General features: G+C 33.1%; 3 protein-coding genes and 1 long non-coding RNA gene across 4 annotated transcripts; 2 read left to right on the top strand and 2 right to left on the bottom strand.

Annotated features, from left to right (window-relative positions):
• Window positions 1–876: 876 nt before the first annotated feature.
• LOC123666293 (protein roadkill-like) lies at window positions 877–2,319 on the top strand. The gene is made up of 2 exons (XM_045600455.1): window positions 877–1,087; window positions 1,176–2,319. Exons 1-2 carry the CDS (start codon window positions 1,067–1,069, stop codon window positions 2,154–2,156), a joined length of 1,002 nt encoding a protein of 333 aa, XP_045456411.1. The 5' UTR covers window positions 877–1,066; the 3' UTR covers window positions 2,157–2,319.
• On the bottom strand, window positions 2,289–7,997 carry LOC123666307 (casein kinase II subunit beta). The gene is made up of 8 exons (XM_045600456.1): window positions 7,901–7,997; window positions 7,585–7,660; window positions 7,411–7,513; window positions 7,009–7,108; window positions 5,918–6,009; window positions 4,657–4,846; window positions 4,175–4,272; window positions 2,289–2,468 (listed from the first exon to the last, which is right to left on the bottom strand). Exons 2-8 carry the CDS (start codon window positions 7,654–7,656, stop codon window positions 2,437–2,439), a joined length of 687 nt encoding a protein of 228 aa, XP_045456412.1. The 5' UTR covers window positions 7,657–7,660; window positions 7,901–7,997; the 3' UTR covers window positions 2,289–2,436.
• On the top strand, window positions 3,745–4,909 carry LOC123666323. Its single transcript, XR_006745224.1, has 2 exons — window positions 3,745–4,238; window positions 4,633–4,909. It is a non-coding gene; the product is annotated as an uncharacterized LOC123666323 (long non-coding RNA).
• A 3,817-nt stretch (window positions 7,998–11,814) lies between the features above and the next one.
• On the bottom strand, window positions 11,815–13,749 carry LOC123661182. The gene is made up of 3 exons (XM_045596171.1): window positions 13,589–13,749; window positions 12,967–13,082; window positions 11,815–12,862 (listed from the first exon to the last, which is right to left on the bottom strand). The coding sequence occupies exons 2-3, from the start codon at window positions 13,069–13,071 to the stop codon at window positions 11,831–11,833; spliced, it is 1,137 nt and encodes a 378-aa protein (XP_045452127.1). The 5' UTR covers window positions 13,072–13,082; window positions 13,589–13,749; the 3' UTR covers window positions 11,815–11,830.
• Window positions 13,750–22,106: the final 8,357 nt, after the last annotated feature.

Below are 22,106 nucleotides of genomic sequence, written 5' to 3'. Positions count from 1 at the left end.
TAAAGAAATTTTAATTTCGGTCGTGTTTCTTTTTAAATATTTTCGAATTTACTACCTATTTAGCATTAAGTTAAGACAGTTGACGAGTGATTAATTATTAACGATTAATGTTATTGTCTCGTGTTGAAGTATATACTAAAATAGTATGGGTTTTTTGTTGTATTTTTAATTATATGTATGTATTTCGAAAAATAATTAAAAACTGTACATAAAAAATCAAATGAACTTCTAAATACGCCTGCATCGATTATTATGACTATACAAAAATCAAAAAGTAATTTAAATAACGTGTTTTGCAGCCAGTCGTAAGCCTGGATAAAATATGAAGGGAAGTTAATTTAATTATACTATCCATCAATATTAACGTACGTAACGGCATTCGTATATGTTACAATTTATAACATATAACTACTTCATAACCATAATACAAACAAAAGTAATATAACGTCGCCGTCTCGTACTGATACTGTATACAAAAATAACTAGTTTCGAAAAATAAGCAGTTTCGAAACTAGTTACGCGTATCCACGAAACTACGTATAACCGATTACACATAAAAGACGTTACGACCCACGACTAGTTACCCAACATAAAGAAGAAGAACATAGCTTGATCACAATTTAAAAATACCCATATTTCTGTAGATTGTAATTTTACGTAATAAACATTGATTTAGCTTTAATTGATTTATGGTGATTTCTTTATTTTTGTTTTATCGTTATAATCAAGAGAACAATATTATGCTTCTTCGTTGTAACACAATGGCGAAAAATTGTAATAGATTTTTACTATTTTCTCGTTCTCTATTGGTAGAATTTAGTAGTTTTTAAACTCCACAAGCAGTAGATTCGTTAAATTAAATCTGGTCACACTGACTCTTTGGTCTTCTCTTGAATAACAATAATTATTAATTACTTATTATTTCATAAGAGTAGTTTAATTAATGACTCATCTAGCTGAAAATTCCAAAAACAACAACAAGTGATATTGAATCTGATGACGTAGTTTTAGTTACATATTATTGTGTTTAATTCTTAAAGCTGATTTGAATAATTACTATAACAAAATGAAAGATTTAGATCTACCGGTATGTAATCTTCTTTATTGTTGGGACGTTACGGTTAGCAAATAATTGCTCTGATTTATATTAGTTTTAACATGTTTTAATATTTCAGGATGCTGATGTAGTGTTTGGACATAGGGTGTGTCAGACGTCCAATGCGAAATGGCTATGTCTTGATAATATTTATCAGAAATTACATCGACCGAATCTACATGATATCGGTGGCACCTATATCGATAACCTCGCAGACTACTGGTTTATATATCAAACAGAAATTGTTTCAGACATACATCTATTACATCTTTATGTAAATAATCGTCCGGAGGGCTCTTTTGATATATCTGTCAGCGGTAGCAGTGATTTAACCATTAAAAAGAAACAAAAGAAGGCTTTTCTTTCTTCAACACTAAAGTCCTATAAGTTTAGCAACCGGAGTGAATTATCTCAAAATTACATTACAACTTATAGTTTTTCTTCACTTGATGTGGAGGTTTTAATGGATATGAAATTGTACATACCAATATCATTTGGTAGCAATGGGAACAGTGAAGCAGTTAATGAAGTAACCATGGATTATGATTTTAAGTCCCTTCTAACTGATCCAATAGGGTCTGATTTTGTCATAGAATCTGCAGATGGCAGTAAGTTTGAGGTTCACAAGATGCTCTTAGGTGCAAGCAGCGAGGTATTCAAAGCAATGCTCAAAGAAAACACCGCAGAAAGTCAGAATAGCTACTTGAAATTGATTGATATAGGTAAAGAGGACCTTCAATATATTTTGGAGTTTATTTACACAGGCACAATAGAAGACATTGAAAATGCTAACTTTTTAAACCTTTTGACTTTGAGTGACAGGTATAACCTCACAGGCTTAAAGGAATTGTCTGAACATGTTCTGTCCGGTCGACTGACTGATGATAACTGTATTGAAACACTGGCCATTGCTGATTTACATAACTGTGAGGAATTAAAATTAAAAGTCTTAATGTTCATAAAATCTAATAAAACAGCTCTCTACAATGATATGTTCAATGAGCTTAACAATGTTGAATTACTTAAAGAATTGTGTCAGTTTCTTGTATCTACTTCGTAAGTATAATTTTTGTTGTCAAATAATTTTTTTGTCTTACCATAAATTTTATGTTTGTTATCTGCCTTGATAAGGTAGCTTTGTGTAAAAATTCAAATTAAGTAGTGTATGAAATACATAAATGTGATTCAGAAACCTTATAAATAAACTTTATTTGAATTTAAAACAACTTTTTAATTAAATTGTTAGTAAATATTTGTTTTGCATTGTTTATTTGTCTAAAAGCACCACTATCCTTCCCATTTGTCAGCATGAGGGATGCAGCACTTCGGTGGGCTTACAATCATTTTGGAATGTTACTCGTCGTCTTCATTTCTGCAGCAAACAAATATTAATTTAAAAACCATTTCCAAACTTTCAAAATAGTAATGAATCCAGCTGATTACATTTTTATTTTATCTATGGACAATTAAATGGGAACATTTTTATTTGCTATAGAATAATGGTAACATGTTGGCTATAGAATAACTGTGTGGCTACAGTAAGAATATAAGACACCTACCGCCCGCCCCCCCTTTCCGTGGGTGTCGCAAGAGGCGACTAAGGGATAACACAGTTCCACTACTACCTTGGAACTTATAAAGCCAAACGATGGTAGGATAACCATCCGGCTTTGAAATACATAGGCCGAAGACGGCAGCAGCGTCTTCGGCGCGACAAAGCCAGCCCTGCAGTGGTGCCCAGCCCACCAACCCGCCCTAGTCATCACGCTGGGCAACACACATGAGTTCACGCCAATTTTTGGTGCGAACTTTTGTAGGCCTGTGTCCAGCCAGCGGTGGACAGTGATGGACTGAAATTATGAATGATGATAGAATAATTACATTTTCTCAACTAAATAGATTAAATTGGCTAATTACTACAAGAATTAGTTATTTTTACAATTAAGTAATAATTTCAGAGAGTTATGGGCTTTACTATGGGGCAGTTTATAAACTCAATACACACAAATCTACATGGGTATTTTATTTACATGTTTCAATAACCAAACAAAATTAGCAATCTACTACAACTAAGGTTAGGATGACATCTAGGTATACATTTTTAGGTTTTCCTTACACAATGTTGTCAATATTTTTAAAAGGTAATTTAAACTAGGGTGCTCAAAACGTATTCTATAGCTTCTTATAGCTTTAGCGAGAGGAAGTCGAGTGGTTAACATGCAGGAAAAGCAAGAAAAAGGCCAACAGTTGTCATAATATTTATTTATAATTACTGGTAATCCATACAATAACCAAAAACTTTTACGAATTAAACGCGCTAAATTTTTAAACGACCTAAGTTACGAAATTTAAATGGATATAAAAATAAAAACTTATTTAACCCTATCATATTTGAAAATTTATAAATATATGATTTTTTTTACTATCGGCTCAGTGGATATTACCATTGCATAATCTAACAGATACACCATTAAATTAACCGATTACAAACACATACTTTAACACTAATCTAGGTGATGGTAGAGCAAATGAACCGTGAACTGCATAGTATATGTAGTCACATATAAACTATGTAGCTATCTGGAGTGAACTCTACATGTTAGCCATGGACAATGGAGTCTGTAAGAACAGAGTATAATGCATTTTCCATTTCCCAGTGTTTAACGAGACGTTACATGAAAACTTTTGAACGATGATAACATTCTGATAAGTATCACTTTTGTATAAAGCAACATTTTCCCACATTTCATTGTCCTTTTGTAAAAATGGTTTTTGATACAGATTCTCCTAGCCATTATCACACAGAAAAGTGCAAGAGTATATAACACAGGAACCATTGAATTGGTTAAATCAGTCAAACAACAGCTTTACTTACATAAAGCATAACATTTATGACAGGTAAAACATTACTATAATGAGCCAGGTACAGTTTCAATGATATGGATGAAACTTTTGCTAGCAGAACTTAACGCTTTTCCTCTGTAGGTCATGAGTCGTCTGCTTTGCCTGCACAGCATAGGAGAAATCTGTATCAAAGGGAAGCGCAGGGGCGCTGTGGGGCGCGGCCCTAACGTTTACCGTTGTTGTACGAGAGAGTCCGCAGGGGTGCTTTGAAGTTTGCTGCTGCCTGTTGCTGAATCTGGTAAGCGAGGGGATGGATCTTAAATCCATAAAGCCTGTAAACAAATTTAGATTAGTTAGATTTATTGTAAAATGTTGTTTATTAAATACACTAAAATACCACACTGCCTTTTGTACATGTTTATGTTTTCCTTTCAATGTAAAAATTTCCTATGTTAGTGTACAATAAAGTGTGTTTCTATTGTATTGTAAAATAATGTCCTTGAGCTTTAGAATAATTAGAAGTTTAAAATATGCATTTGATCCAGATTGAGACTTTTTGACTAGTCAACAATGTAACAATATCAAAACAGAATTTGTAACCTAAATGAAATGAAAATGTCAGGTGATTTTAAGTATTTTGAAATTATTTTTGGCATCATAAAATAATAGTATAATTGAAATTAATTTTGTAGAATAAATATCAAAACTGCACATACCGAGGCACAAACTGTGATGCTGGGCGTTTGGGTCGGTATTCCGGGTGCACCATAAACAGCATATGTGGGAATCCAGTGCCAAAGAAGGCACCGTCGGTGTGGTGGTGTCGTGAGGATTTTGGGGTGTAGACGTCCATACACCGAGGACAGTATAGCTTTACCATCGCCTCGCCTGGGACATCTGATAAACCTAAGAAAGATATACCAAATATTTTAAAAACATTAAAAAATCACTAAGACAATTAAACTAATAAGAGGTAACTAAGGGATAACAAGGTTCCACAACCATCTTGGAACTTAAGAAGCCGACCGATGGCGGGATAACCATCCAACTGCTGGCTTTGAAATACACAGGCCGAAGACGGGCAGCAGCGTCTTTGGTGCGACAAAGCCAGTACTGCGGTCACCAACCCGCCTGCCCAGCGTGGTGACTATGGGCAAAACACACGAGTTCACGTTATTTTTGGCGTAAACTTGTGGAGGCCTATGTCCAGCAGTGGACTGCATAGGCTGTAATGTAATTAAAGTAATAGTAAATTTAAGTGTTTTATTGTGAATCATTAAAAATCCCAATTCTATAACTATTATATACAGAAAAATAACTTAAAGCAATAATATATGTACTTCAATTTTTTTTTTAAATATATTGGTGAATGTACAGAAGCGATTTTTAAGCTATCTCTGTCATCAATATAAGATTTCTGAGACAGTAACATACTTATATAAATTGGCGGATTACTTGTTTCTGTTCAAAACGACCATAGGATCAAATCACATCTTTTTCCTTGTAAAAATATCTACACCTAAATTATCTACAAAATATAATTTTATGATATTTAAAGGATATTTTGGATACAACGCATGACTCAATAGAATGAATGATAAGATTATACAAATGTATATCAAAGAATCTCGATATTTTCGGGAATTTTCTACCCATATTAATAAAATGTACCATTTCTTCCTTGTATATAGTGAAATATAATTTTTGACATGACAACGTCTAATAAATCGATGAACACCGTCTGCATGTACGAAAATGGATGAATCATTGTTCCATTACGCTCATTGTACACTTGCGCCGCATCTATCTCTTTTCCACTCGATTGGCCTATGATATCCAAGGAGATGGTTTGTTATGACATTGTCACGTTAAACTATTGTCTGTAAAATAACTTTACAGACAACTAATTTTTTTTATATTGATATACATCTCATTTTTGTTTTGAAGTAACAATTCTTATAAGTATCATTGACATACCAATAGGCAACATGGTCTGGTTCTCGCAGTACACACGTGGACAATGACCAAAATCACCCTGTTGGAATTTTTCTAACATTTGACCAATTCCTCTGAAACAAATAGAAATTGTTTTCTGTTTAGTAATAATTGTGTTTGTTAGCAAATGAAAAAAAAAACCGACTTCAATCACATCGCCAAGTAATACAACGTAAGTAGACGAAAAAAATTAACAAACGCACTAGTTGTCACTACGATTTTCGAGGGTTTCCCTCGATTTGTCTAGAATTCCATCATCAGATTCTGGTTTCCTTATCATGGTACCACATTGGGATATCTCCTTTCCAACAAAAAACAAATTATCAAAATTGGTTCATAAACGACAAAGTTATCCCCAAACATACATAACAATATATATATATATATATATACACAGTCGAATTGAGTTATCTAGGTTAAAAATGAATTGAGGCTTTGATAGATTTGCTTGTAATTAATAATAATAATTTCAAATTTTGAAAGAATTATATAGCAATATAGACAAGTACATTCTGCTATCATACCAACATAGTATAATATATGATTATATTATCAATCAGTTAGTTAGTTTTCTTTTTTAAAAAACTGTAAGTATAGAATGAGTATAATATAATACATACCCATCATACACTGATTGAGACTGATTATGACTGACTTGACTGATTTATGCTTGTGTTGGAAACAGCAGGGGCAATACATTATAGTATACAATAGTAATACATTTTTTAGATAAATAGACATTTATAATTCTTTTTCATACAACTAGATCAGCAAACACGCATACGGCTCACCTAATGGTAAGCAATTACTTATAGTTTATAGACCCCTGCACTACCAGAGGCATCACATCCCCTACCCCCAATCCCCCCAGAAGCTCTAGTCACCCTACACAGGACTACAACATGGCTTCAAAGCAGTACTATTTAGCTGTGATCTTCTGTAAGGTCGAGGTACTTCTCCAGATCAGACTGCTCCAGATTTTGAGTAGGATAATTCCTGCCATGCCCTACTTGAGTTTAACCTCAGGAGAATATAATAAAATATAATTATTGTATAACATTTGAATTCTTTACCGGTTGGTTAAAATATATCTTGCGTGTATTAAACCATACAGTATCTCAGAGGCCTGCTCTACTAAGTCTGATTGGTTTGGATTTTCATCTAGGTCGTCATCTGAAAAAAATTAAACAATTATTAGTCTTATGGGAAATGATAACGTTACAAATGTCTATAGTATAATATTGTTTTTGTTTATTTAATGTTGTCACACATAATTTTGTTAAATATCTTCAAAATGAAAAAGTAGTTGAGATACACTACTAATTTAATTTTTATTTTCAATAAGCAAATGGTGGGTAGAATTGTCTAAATAACATTTCAATAAGTACTTAGAAAGAAATAAATTGAGTCAATGCTGCAATGCCAGCTTATATATAATGAGTTTATAACATAACCTAATGTTAAAAGGTATTTACCAGGTTCCAAATCTAAAATCATGTCCAAAGCCTGTCTGTAGTGTGGCACTTGTTCGTTGAGTCCAGTCAAGTTAAACTTATCGTTTATGTAGTCCTCGTCCACCTGAAAACATAAATCGGATCAATATATCGAATCACCATAATAAAAAGTAATACAAACAGTGTGCTACCCACTTCACAGAAGAATTCATTGCCCCGTAGGCCGCAGAACCATGAAATCCATGAGACCTCCTCCGAGCTGCTCATTTTCCTGGACAATTAAAAGAAAACAGTCACTTTCTTAATAAATCGGCTATAAATTACACATCGAATGATAGTCAACACAGCCTGGTTAAAATTATTGGCATTTCAATATTTTTAGGCTTTATAACACAGATTTTCACGTCATTGCAAACACAATTTAGATATAAAACAAAAATATCTAAAAAATACACGTTTTAAAGTGCCAAAAGTACGGAATAAATGACGATTCAATCATTTGAAACCTCACCTTTTGGTGCCTTGATTAGCCACGCTTGACGGGACGATACCTACCTCGGGATGAGGGAGAAATTTTAATTTGTTGTGAGTGTAGGTGTGTCTTGTCTATGGTTAACGTACGCGAAAGTAAACACGCGTTCTGAATTTTTGTCATTGGTTATTTTTAATAAGGTACCAGCTGTATGCATAACAAAACTATTGTAAAAAATAAGTTCAAATTTATTATGATGAGAAATAAACGTGAGTATATACGATTTTATTGGTATTAAAATTTGAAAAATAATTTACCAAATGAAACTTAGGCATTTGTAAATCACGCCAATTAGAAATTTTATAAAAAAAAACATCCATCCATGTATCCATTAGCTTTTTTAAGTCACTGTTGGACGTAGACCTCCTCAAATGTTCGCCTTTATATGTGGTCCTCTGCAGGGCCGGATTTAGAGTTCCGGAGGCCTCGGGGCAACAAAGCGGTGGAGGCCCCTTGGCCCCTAATTACTTTCTAAATAAAATAGACAATTTTTTTAAAAGTAAAATGTGAAAACAGTTGTTTACTAGTCTGATTGAAATTCCCCTAATTCCGGTCCTGGTCCTCTTAATCAAGCGACTTCTCGCTATCTTCTTTAGGTCGTCAGTCCACCTGGTTGGAGGGCGGCCTGTGCTTCTTTGGCTAAGACGCAACCTCCATTTGAGAAAAGTGTTAAAGAATAGCTTATGCGCGACATTTTATGTAAAAAAATGGAACAATAAAGTGTATATTTTATTAAAAAGCGTGAAAATACACTGAACATATTTCAATACACATTGATTGTGTGAATATGAAGAAAGCAATTAACTATTTTGTTTTCCATGTCTGGTGTTTGAAGCTAGCACTAGCAGTGGTGGTGGTGTATCTGCATGGACGGATTGGATTTTTTGTACAAATAAAACAAATGGTAAGCTCTAGTCGTTCGTTTATTTTTTTGTAAACCCCTACCAAAAAAATATCACGAGTCGCTTCTGCTGGTACCACACACTTCTCAAACACTTTTGACTTCAGGCACTGAGGTATACTGGACGAGAAGTCGAGAAGGTACTTTGTGATTTCCCGGACGCTGACCAACCGAGTTGGAATCTATGAACTATCGCTCTCTCGAAGTTGGACTCACCCATAAGGATCAGGTGTCCCGGGTAGATGTACTCGTCGACAACTTTGAGAGTAGCGCTGTCAACAACGACGGTTATGGGTGTGACATGGACATTAGGCATTGTCTTGTCCACGTTCATATCTTAAGACCCACCCATTGTGAGCCGCTATAAAGGATACCTAGTGCTGAGTTCTTCTAGGGACTCCACCGGGATTATTATATCATCAGCTAATTGGAGGTGTGTGAGACGTTCGCCTTTGATGTTTATAACTAGCCTTTGCAATTCCATCAGTACACGTCGCCACACGTCTTCAGTTTCAGTCACGTCAGCAACACGTCTTCCACTGCAGCGGTCAACAGTTTCACGGATATGACACCCCATTGTCGTACTCCGCGCTGCAATGGAATAGGTATAGTGCTTCCGTCGTCTACTCGGACTGTCAATAATAATTTGTCCAAATCCATTACTTACTCTCCCGTTGGCGCAATTTGTAATGGCCCTGCTTTCTACTCCGCGGGTTGTGGGCTCGATTCCCGCCTGAGTCTGGGTATATATTTGTATTTATATATGTATTATTTCGATGTATATTTATTAAAAAAATATTTAGCTATATCAGCCGGTTCTTACATCGGCCGCAAAGGAAGAAGGGGAGCCCTTTGGAAGACGCCGGATTCTTGATGATGATATTTCTTGGTGAATGGGCTGTCCAACACAACTATACTTGTTCAATTCGAACCAGAAGTTCCAGAGATTAGCGCGTATAAGCAAACAAACAATCTTTTTCTCGTTTAATATTAGCACAGTGTACCAAAAATAACAGTGGGCCGTCGCCTTTGATGTTTGGCGAAAAGCCGGCATCGCATGTTGTACTCCGCTACACGTAGGGTTGTCACAGTTTTTCTTATAATTTAATTAAAATATAATATTATTATTTAGTAATTTATTGGAGTTCTTCATAGCGACGAATACAAAGATTCATCTCATAGAGGCAAATTCTAATAGAGTTTACTATGTTTTATATAATATAATGTAATTAATGAATAAAATAGTTAATTTCCACATCACCTATAAGTGGGCAACGGATAAATATTTTCGGTTTCTAGATGTACTGTATTTTAAATTTCTGTTATTGAACCTAATTATGTAAAAAATCATCAACCTAATAAATAATTTTAACAAAAAATCTATTGGGAAGCATGTACATGGTTTGGTGTTAAATTCTATTAGGCTCAAATGATGAAACAGTCTGAAACCAATGTTGTCTCCACTAAAATAAGTAAAAAACTCTGCTTTAGTCATTGGTGCATCGGAGAAGCATCCGTTTTTATCTGAGATTAAAATATCTCAGTCTGAGTCACAGTCAAAATTGAAAAAAAAAAATGTTTTCTTAGGTACATTTTGTTGTTGCTACTAAATTGTCCCTCATTTATTTGGAAATGCAGATCTTGAAAAGTTTTAGAAGCTTAGTACGATCCTTGGGCTCAAAACAAGTCAATCATTTATTTTTTAATCTATATAATAAGATAATAATAAGGGATAAGATAATACCGCAATAGCCGCATTTTCCGCTTCAGGAGTGGTGGAAATTTCCCGCCGTTTTTTGACGTCAAACATTTTTTCAAATCTCTTCTCAACGCTCACTCCATATGCCTTGATCAACGGGTTGCAAAAATTAAGCTATACTTACAGCCTTTGACCACTTTTTTATTCGTCTGCGACTGACCGCTTAATTTTCCTAAATCTTTTACTAATTTAGTTTTGATACATAAAGTTAATTGTTAGTTTGAATTATTTCATAAAACAACTAAAAAAGTTAATTGCTTGTTATAAGAATATTATGAATCTATCAGATCTCATAGACTGTCATAACCCTGTATGAAAATTTGGTCTGCATTTGTCCATGTTTTATGAGATGTTTTCCATAGGGAAGGTGCAATTAAAAGTTTAATTGCGACTAATTTAATTGCACTTTTTTAGTCAAGTAACAAGATAATTGAATACGATACTTGACCAATTAATAAGATAATTGACCAATTAATCAGTTTAGTCCCCCCCCCACCCGTTACGATATTGGCGCTTAAAATATTTTAAACTAAATTTATTTTTATTATTCAGAAAAATAATAAGCCGGTTCAGGTATACTTTCGTTAATTTATTTAAATTAAATAAAATTCAAAGCAAAAACGAAATGATTTTAATAGCCATGAGATTTATTTTAGTGGGCAAAATGAACACTCAAAATTTTATTTTTTTTTTCAATATTTGCAATATTTTATATTTTTTGAGGTTGAGGTAAGATTTACGATGATCTTCGATTAAAATGAAATTTGGTGAGATTTAAATGGAACCCTCCCCCCATTCTGAGTTACGTAATTAATGGATGTCCCCTTTCACCAGTTGTGAATAAATTTTATTCTGTGGCTAAGTTACGATTAGACTTTAACAGTAAAAGGTGGAATAGGGTAATAGAATCTGTTTCACCTCAATTAATAAACTATAAGATTAACGTTCAAATTTGCAAGCAGAAATATCTCAAAAACACAGCGAAACTCGATGATGAAAAAGAATAATACATCAAAAACTTTTTATCTGTTGGATATTGTCATCCATCAAATAGCGTTATCTGTAACTGATGAAACAAGCCCAAGAATATTCAATAAAACTACAAGAGATACTTAACCAAATGTTATTTTAATTATCTGTATATATTATGAAGAAAAAAATGATTTGGCTTTTAAATTAAAAATAAACAGTTTATAAAAACATTTCTCTTAAAACTAAAAAAAAAATCCTAAACACTAATCATTCATGTTTATTGTTGTACATTTCCGACATATATCTTTTTAAACAGCTTTTTTGTTAAAGCCACATCATTTAAATTAATCCAACCTTCAGTTTCAAGTACCTCTGGATTCTTTTTAATGAATTCAAAAACAACTTTCTGTATACTTTCTAACTTGTATCTTTCTGTGAGAACAGCTATCTCCACAGCATTTTTAATGTTAATATTATTAACTATTGATAATTGTAATAATGTTATAAGTTTTTCAAGTTTAAATCTGTAAGCTATATCTATAAGCTTAAAACAGTTTTCATCAAAAACAGATTTTACTTTACCCGTGTACAAGAATTCAAGTAGAACATCCATTTCTTCATCATTTATGTCAAAAACTGCTGTACTGGTCATTGAATTCCTAATAATTTCCTTTATAGCACTGCTTTGTGCTGCTAATACAATTCTGTGAACATTGTACTTTTTTCCTGTGCTAGACTCTAATATGAAATCTGTATTTTCATTTCTTTTAAAAATACCAGTTAGGCAATGATTTTTTTTTATTTTCTTCAAAACATCAGAATCAACTGGACATTTTGGGTCACGTTCTATCTGTATGGGTATGTGAACATTTTTATTTTTTATATTTTCGTCATCATCTAATTTGAAGCAATATGTTGTAATATAATGACACTTATCAGTTTCAGAGGACTGGAATATTTTTGTTTTAAATTTGTCAATGGACAAATTTATATCAGAATTATTTGATGGAGACGAATTTTTTGGTTGTGTCAATGTGCTTGTTTGAATTGTAAATGGAATGTCACTAATGCTGATCTTGTATGTACCTTTGTTGCGTTGACAAACAAAAACATTTAATAAACGAACTTTAGGACCCATGGAAGTTGTATAAAAGAACCACAGATCTGGATTTTCCTTAGTATATGTTCCACCTATGTCATACTGATCGCTGTTTTGCAAATTGTAATGTAAGTTAAATATAACAAGCTCTTTTGCTTCATTGGTTTGACACAGGTTGAGCGCTGACACTGCATTATGTTGAAACTGGAACTAAAGATAACATAATAACTTTAATTATATTATTAAGTTGTTATTTATTATTTACATGTATAGCTTTCGAAGCATTGAAAAACTGATTAAAATAATTATAATACCTCAGCTGGAGTAGCTTCATCTGAATCATCTTGATCTTGCGGGTTGTCAACCTCTTCATTATCGCTTTCATTTATGTCATGGAACTCGTCTTCTTCGAACATCATTTTTGAAAAGCCTGAAAGAGAATAAGCTCGGTTAGTAAAAAAGAATCATCTTATAAAATCTTTACATTGAGAAAAATGTAAAAGTACCATTTGCTTAAACATTAAAATCGGTATGGTTATGTAAGTAATCATTGTAAAAACTATAATAAATTATAATTTCATTATAAAATTTATCATTTTAAAAAAGTTACAAATGAGTCGTTTTAGAATAACAATCCAATTTGTTATCACACCAAATGGTGATACTGACCCTAAACATAATTATACCAAGCTTATCAATTTTATTTATATTAAACATTATTATAATTATATTTTAAAGCTTGCCTTTCTCGTACTGACGAAAAAATTCAAAAAATAATGAAGAAAGAAATCCTAGAAGTAATTCATGACGTACGAATAAATAAGCAATAATCAAATGTTAAATCAATGAAAATTATTTGTTACTATAATATTAATTTATAATTGTTTTATTCCAAAAAAAACTATGAGGAAAAAGCTGTAAATGTAAACTACTTACTACTTGAGTGTTGCGTCTCCACAAAAATAAACGTAACTTAAATAGATGTGTAGCAAATTACTGCGTTTGTAATTCTTTGTTGCTGTTTAACGCATTTCCAAAGTATCGATTACTTTAAATACCTATCTGCTGTCCAGTCCACAAAAATAACTTCAAATATGACATCATTTATGTTGTTGTTGTTTTAAAATTTATCCCCAATAGGGAAAGGCAAAGGACTATAATCCATACAGCCTAGTCTGAATTTGTAAGTTTCGTTCTGATATATCAAAAGGCCGGAGCCAAGTCTGAAGTAACTTTATTGTTCTTCTGATTCGATGGTAGAGTAAGGCCGAAACCAAGTCTGAAATTTCATATTTTCGTCTACTCTTCTTTGTCTATAAGTGATAGGCGAGGTCGAAACCAAGTCTGTAATAGGCCGAAGCCTGAAATATCAAAATAAAATTTCACATCCGATGAATGAAGGTCCTGATCCTGTTTCAAATATCATTGATAGTATTGCAAATAAATTCAAATATACTAGTATAGTTATCCAAATTAGTCAATAAATCTTGTGTATTGCGCGGGACATTTTTTGGTCCAGAAGTTGATAACAAGTTGGCTATAAATAAGAGGCGTTCCAGATTAAAAGCGGAGCATTCAAAAAATATGTGATCTAAAGACTGTGTAGAGTTGTTGGTGCAATGTGGGCAAACGGGCGATGAGATGATACGCATACGATTCAAATGTGCATTAAATCTGCAATGTCCAAATCTCAAGCGGCATAGTATTGTATAATATTTTCTGCTTCTATGTTGATGCGATTTAGTAAACCAAGGACTTTTTCCAATATCTTGATTTATCTGAGCATACCAAGATCCTTTTCTTAACAAGGTTTGTCGCCAAAGATCACGCCAATCAGATAGGATTTTTGATTTAATAGCAACTAATAGATCAGTGTATGGTACGGCAACATTCTCATCAACAGGGCTGCCGCTGTCACTGTCAACAATTGAACGTGCCAGAAAGTCCACATGTTCATTTCCCCTTACTCCTATATGTGAAGGTGTCCACAATAATTTGATGTTGTAGTTTCTTCTGGATAGTTGATAAAGGAGATGTCTTATTTCTAAAATGATGAAGTTTGTATTAGCACTGAATTGATAATTATCTAAAGCCTTTAGAACGCTCATACTGTCAGTAATGATCAGCCAATATTGATTAGTTTGTTTTTTAATGAATTCTAGGGCAGCAGTAATTGCTAGAGCTTCAGCTGTAAATATTGATATCTCCTTTTTCAATCTGACGCCTTGGCCAAACTTCAGATGAGGTACATAATAGGCCATGGAAACATTTATATCATTTTTTGATCCATCTGTGTAAACTTGTTTGAACTTATCAGAGTATTGTGCTATGAGGTTGTAAACTTCCTGGCGCTCTTTTAGCTTATGGTCAATAATAATATCGATTTGATTAATAAGACAGTCAAACTCCTTTTCGTAACACATCCAATTGCTAGAACTGTGTATTTTGTGTTGGTTATTTAGATTTAACATGAATGAATATTCGAAGAGAATAAATGGGTTATTAGAAGTTAATGGAGCATTTACAGGATATTTACTATGTAAGTAATTAAGCTTTTTAATTAGAGGATGATTACTAATGGAAAACAGTTTTAGCAAAAAACAGTATTTCAAATATTTAAATCTAAGGTGTAAAGGGGAAATGTTGCACTCGACCTGTAACGAATTAATTGGGGTTGTTTTCATGGCGCCAGTGATAAGTCTCAGGCTGTGATTTTGAATAATATTTAATTTGTTAACCAACTTGTCATTAGCAGAAAAACATAGAAATCCATATTCAAAATGACTGCGTACAAGAGATTTATATAGGGTAAGAAGGATTTTTGGATCAGAACCCCAATATGTTTTTGCAAGAGACTTTAAAATATTAAGAGCCTTAAGAGCTCTATCAACTATGTGGTCTACATATTTGTTCCATGATAAGTTATTCATGAATATAACACCTAAAAATTTAACTTCATTTGTGATAAGAAGAGATATATTATTATAGTTTATTTTAATTCTTTCAGACCCTACTTTATTAAAAACTATGACTTTAGACTTTTCAAAGCTAATGTCCAATGCAAGATAATTAAAATAAGAATTTAATTTAACTAAAGCTTCGTTTAACTTAAGATTTAGGGTAGTTATATTATTACTAGAACAATAGACTACCAAATCATCAGCAAACTGTAAATTGTATATATGAGAGCCTAGAATTAAGTTTAATCTATGTATATAAAGTGTGAAAATCAATGGACTCAAAATGCTACCTTGACATGTACCTTTATGAGAAAGCCTTGGACCAATAAGTCTATTATTATACTTAACAAATACCTTCCTACTGTGCAAAAAATTAAAAATCCATTGTATAACTTTTACAGGTAAACCAATCGCAGCTAATTCCGTGGATAGAATATGATGGTTAACATTATTAAAGGCTCCAACTACATCGAAGAAAACTCCAGCGAGAGCTTGCTTTGATTGTATAGCATTATAAATATCAAGATGTAAGTGAGCAATGCTCTCCCTTGAAGACCTGCCTCTTCTAAAACCAAACTGATTAGAAGGTAAAATATGATTAGACTCTATGAAATGTTCCAATCTTTGTTTTAAAAGTTGTTCAAATATTTTTCCCATGCAAGAAGTCAATGCTATAGGTCTATATGAATCAAAGTTAAACTTGTCCTTGTTGGGTTTTAAGATAGGTACTAAACAATCAACCTTCCAATCCATAGGAATAAGATTATGCTCCCAAAGAAGATTCAGGATATTTAATAAAATTAGTTTAGATTGAGAAGACAGGTGTTTAAGCATTTTATATGAAATGTAGTCAAGGCCAGGTGTAGAGTCTTTTCTGGATGAAATAGCAGAATTTAATTCGACAATGGTAAAAGATTTTATAATAAAATTTTGATTAGGAAGAATATGGCAGAAAGAATTAAGATTAAAGGCTGGCTCTACAGTATCTGGAGTATATTTTTTGAGAAAATCAAAGATCCAAGAATAGTCAGAGTTGTTATGGGAAGGTGGAGAATAGCTTTTGTTAAATTTTCGCATATACGTCCAAATGACTGATATAGGAGTCGATCTGTTAAATTGTTCACAAAGTTTTATCCAACTGTTTCTTCTCTCATTTCTGATAATATATTTTTTGGTGGCTTGTAGTCTTTTAAAATTAATGTAATTAGCCTCAGTGGGATCAGATTTAAAAGTCAAATAAGCGTTTTTGCTATTTAATACGGCTTTGGTGCAATTGAAATTCCACCAAGGAAGAAGTTTTTTTTTTTTATTTAAGTTAGAAGGAGAGCATGAAGATAAAGCTGTATTAACCAAAGAGTGCTTAGAAATAGAAGATGATTTCCACAGTGCTGAGTGTAAAATATCTGTAAATTTTGTGTAGTTATGAAGGGGGTCTTGTGTATCAAGAGAAAATTCAGTGAGCAATAGTTGGACATTTAAATTATAAATGTTCCAATCAACGTTGTTCAGGTTAGGGAAGCAGGGTAGTGAGCTACTATTGGGAATAGGAGTGGCATTGTAATGATTGTTATTAAGTAAAATTTTTGTGATTACAGGAAAGTGGTAGCTGCCTAAGGGATCGTCATGTACTGACCAGTCACACTCTAGAGCCAATGAAGGTGATACTATGGTTAAGTCAAGAGCATTCTGTCTCCATATGTGCGAACCAACAGTGGTCATACTTCCGTCATTAAGTATAACCAAATTATTGTTATTGATAGACTCTAGAATGTCTTTGCCTCGACAATTAGAAGTAGAACAGCCCCAGGCTGAGTTTAGGCCATTAAAATCTCCTGCTAGGAAGATTGGTTCTGGTAAACTTTTAATTAACCTGTCTAGTTTAGATTTAGAAAAAGCGGGATTGCAATTAGTTGGACTGTAAAAGCTTATGATAGTAAGTTCTTTGTTGCTAGAGTATTTTATACGAACAACAACATTTTGAATGGAGTCATCATAAAAAGTATCAATTTTAGAATAAGAAATAGAGCTATGTATTAATATGGCTACGCCATTGTGGGTGTTTCCTGAATCAAGACGAATTACATTGTAATGACGTATCTTAAATTTTTGACAAGGCTTTAACCAAGTCTCACAAATTAACGCAATGTGAATATTTTTGTCCAAAAGGAAATAATTAAAAATATGTTGATTGTGTAGAATACTCTGAGCATTCCATTGCACAATATTTAAAGTATCCATATAGTACAAATTATTTATTAGTAACCTTTTTTAATGTATCTTGCAGGACATTTTTAATATTTTGGGAAGAGATAGGTATTTCATTATTTTTGTTTAGTGTTATAAGTTTTACTAAAGCTTCTGTAATAGATTTGAGTATTATTTCGGAATTTAAAAGAGATAAGAACTGATCAGTTTTGTTTAATGATGGAAAGTGAGAGCTGTTTAAAACATCAACAAAGCTTTTTTTCTGAAATTTATCTCTGTTAAGCTGGATTTTTTCTTTTTTAACAGGGCATGCAGGGGATATGGCAATGTGATTGCCAGAGCAGTGACAGCAACTGGCTGCAGTATAAGGAGTCTGACAATCTTTAAAATTGTGACCTTCGCCACAAATGCTGCATCTTTGTGAATTTTTACAGAATTTTGCAATATGACCATATCTTAAACACTTTAGACACTGCTTTACTGGCGGGATGTACTGCCGTACTTCGAACCGCCAGCTGTTGAGGTCCACACTATCTGGTAAATTGGGACAGGAAAAGGTTATAGAAATTGTTTTTGTGGGGATTAATTTTATTTCTCCATTTTCTCTTACACGTCGCATAAATCTACGTATAGATATAATATTTTTCGTGCTAGTTAGAGCTGAATATATTTCTTTATTGGATAATTCTATAGGCACATGAGAAATTACCCCAGTGACCTCTGTAGCGGCAGCCGGAAGGGAAGCTTTAAGTTTGTACCCATCAAGATATTTTTTGTTGCCTAAGACCGCGTTAGCAAAAGCAGGTCTATCAAAGATAACTCCAACTTTACTTTTATTAATGCGTTTTAGTTGTTTCACGCCTTTATTATATTTTTTTATGCTATTAGCGAGTGTCATCATGTCTCTTGTTCCGATTGGCTTGTCAGCCTCTGTACTCTCCAGGAATACAATATAGTCAAAATTACCCCCGTTCTCAGGGTAGTGCCGCACGTAATCGGCTACCCGAAACGGGGCATACCTTTCGGCGTCTGTTAGCTCAACAGATTTTATGGACTCGGAGTCGGAGCTCAACGAGTCGTCCTCAGCGTTATCTTCCTCCTTCTTTTTCCTTTTCTTACTTCTCCCCATCTCTTGATTAATTTATAAGTATTTATTTATAAAAAACTCCAGTGAATAAATTATAAAATAAATAAAATATTTTTGAAAAAAAAAAGACCGCCTTTTCACTTCAAAGTTCCCGCGCTTTCTGACATCATTTATGTTGTTTTAAAATTTATCCCCAATAGGGAAAGGCAAAGGACTATAATCCATACAGCCTGACATCATTTATTATATTGTAGAATATTACAGATTATCTAAACGGTAGTGTTGCCTAAAAAAATTTGCATTTCGATCAATAAAATTGTTTTAAATGATAAATAACCTGATATATATTATTTAACTTATTATTAAATTAGTGACTAGTTCACTTAATTTTACTAAAAAGATATACGAATTTGAATGATTGAAACTGACTTCAAAATTGTCGCTAGGTAAAATTTGTCCCAGAAGACATGATCTCATAAAGATAATCCATTGCGGCGGTATTTCAATCATTCTAGTGACCGTCAATGTTGATATAATTATTAGAAAGTAATGTAGTAAGAGATTTATAAAAAGCTATGAAAATTTATAGTGTACTTATATTAAATTAATATAAATACACCTGTTACATAAATATATTCAATATTTATGTACATCATAAAATCTAACCGAGACTGGAATGGTTTGGAATCGAACCGGGCGGGATATCGAAATGGAGACCTACTAGGATAACTAAAACAACGTCAATAGAAATAATAAAAATAAATGAACTTTGTTACGGCCAGGATAGACTTCGTTATGTCAAAAGTTAATAGTTAAAGTAAAATTAATAAAAAAAAAATTAGACTTGGTTTTTTAGTCATTAGTGTTTCTTAGTTATGTCACACGTGGTAAAAGAATACGAAAAAACTTTATTCTATGGATTTATTAGAAGCATTCGTCAAAGCTGATCATAGTTTCACGCATAACGGACCAGCTTTGAGTCTAAATGCGGAAAATCGAGCCTACAACTAACTAACTAAGCTAAACATAGTTTACTACTCTCCCAAGCTAGTCCACATTACTATTATCATATTGTTTATTATTTACTTAGTGATGTGAATCTTATCTCAGTCATAGGTGCAGTGGCGTAGCGTTGTGTGGGTAGGGGCGGCCCGCCCCGGGCGGCACTTTTTAGGGGCGGCAAAATTTAACAATACTTAAATAATAAAAATATTTTGTAAATATTTGAACCATGTTTTGTTGCATTATTTTTATCGCAACTACAAATTCGAACCGATTGAAAGGAGCACTGAATTTTTAATTACTTATATTGTGGTGAAGGCGGGGAATCCCTTTTTTTTTGAATGATATTTTGTAGCGACTGGCAACGTTTTTACTTGTGAAAATTACACGTTAATGTCTAATAATCAGCGAGAATGACTTCTATTACATACAAGATGTAAGGGACAGCTATCCTTTAATTGGAACCATTAATTCGGACCATTATTCTTAGTATCAGACAACAAGATTTTTTTATCGCAAAACCATAGAGAAATAGATCTGGAGGTTTTTTATACCTCTCCGGTGAGTGAAAAATCGCTCTTATTCATCTAGAATCGTATTCTGTGGTTAATAACTATTTCTATTGCACTTATTCTAGCCACACAAATATCGTTGTTGACTTTGGAACCACGTAAAAAAGCGGCAAGCCAAAAATAAACCTACCAAAAAATTGAAATATTTGGAAATTTTGTGACTCTCTGAAACTCAGAATAGTGTTATGAGTCTACTGGCGAAGTTAAAAAATACTTGTCACTTACATCCTATATACATATTAAGTTGAATATTGTTTATTTCACATACGGGGAAGTTCCTTTAAGGTCCAAAGATGTACGCGATTCTTTGAAAAAGTTTGACAATTCGAAGACAATTTTATTGATGGATCGTCAGTTGTCCATTTCATATCGTCTCGTATCCTTAATTGTGTTACGCTTTCTTAGAGAAGAAAATTTCCAATAAAAAAATTTCGCCTCCCGGAACTCACTTTATTATTTATTTTTTACTAACTCTGAAAATAGTGCTCCGCGAGGTCGTTACAGCATAGACGCGCCGTCTAAAAAGCCGGTATATCACCTAAAATATTTTTTGATGTGACAACGTCTAATAAATCGATGAATGCCGGCGGCATGCACGAAAAAAGATGACTCATTTTAGCGTTATGCTCATTGTACGCTTGCGCCGCATCTATCTCTCTTTCACTCGATTGGCCTATGCGTCCGAGGAGAATTTTTTTATTTAAAGCTAGCTGTGCTCGCGATTTCATCCGCATGTAATTAAAAAAAAGATTTTGTTCAGTTCGCAGTTATGAAATTAAATAAATATCTAAGTTACTCCTTATTACATCAGCTGACAGTCCCTCAAAATCGGTCCAGCCGTTTCAGAGATTAGCCGGAACAAACAGACAGACAGACGAAAATTGTAAAAAATGTTATTTTGGTATGTGTACCGTATATTGTATCCATTCATATGCATTTAATAATATTTGCAGGCAAACGAAGAAAAACCGACTTCAGTTATATCGACAAGTCATACAACGTAGGTAGACGAAAAAATAGTCAAGGAAATACGCATTATCAAAGATTACTCCAAAATTTGTGATCAGATCTCGATAAAATTCAAATGTGACCACATGTAAACTAAAAATCATTAAAATCGTAAATTAAAAATCATTAAAATCGGTATACCCAGTAAAAAGTAATGCGGATTTTCGAGAGTTTCCCTCGATTTCTCCGGGATCCCATCATCAGATCCTGGTTTCCTTATTATGGTACCAAACAAGAGATATCTTCTTTCCAACAAAAAAAAAAAAAGAATTAGCAAAATCGGTTCATAAACGACGGAGCTATCCCCGAACATACATAAAAAAATATATACGGTCGAATTGAGTAACCTCCTCCTTTTTTTGAAGTCAGTTAAAAAGCGGTTATTTGAATATTACAAACACATATTCCAACTTTTTTTTTATTTGTATAGATGTCCGATTTAACCTGTACAATGATAAATAATGATTATTGGTTTTGGCGAAAATTTCATTCGCGCGGTCGGCTCCCTACGTAGCAGACGTCGACGAAATTGAAACACAACATAATTGCATCATAAAGATAATAATTAACGCCCAAGGAAGTGAGCACGGGTCGGCTAGTATATATATATATATATATAA

This window comes from Melitaea cinxia, chromosome 2, assembly GCF_905220565.1.
Source record: "Melitaea cinxia chromosome 2, ilMelCinx1.1, whole genome shotgun sequence".
In the NCBI taxonomy this organism is placed as follows: Eukaryota; Metazoa; Arthropoda; class Insecta; order Lepidoptera; family Nymphalidae; genus Melitaea; species Melitaea cinxia.
Note: the sequence above shows the minus strand (reverse complement) of the source record. Positions and strands in the feature narration are given on the sequence as shown.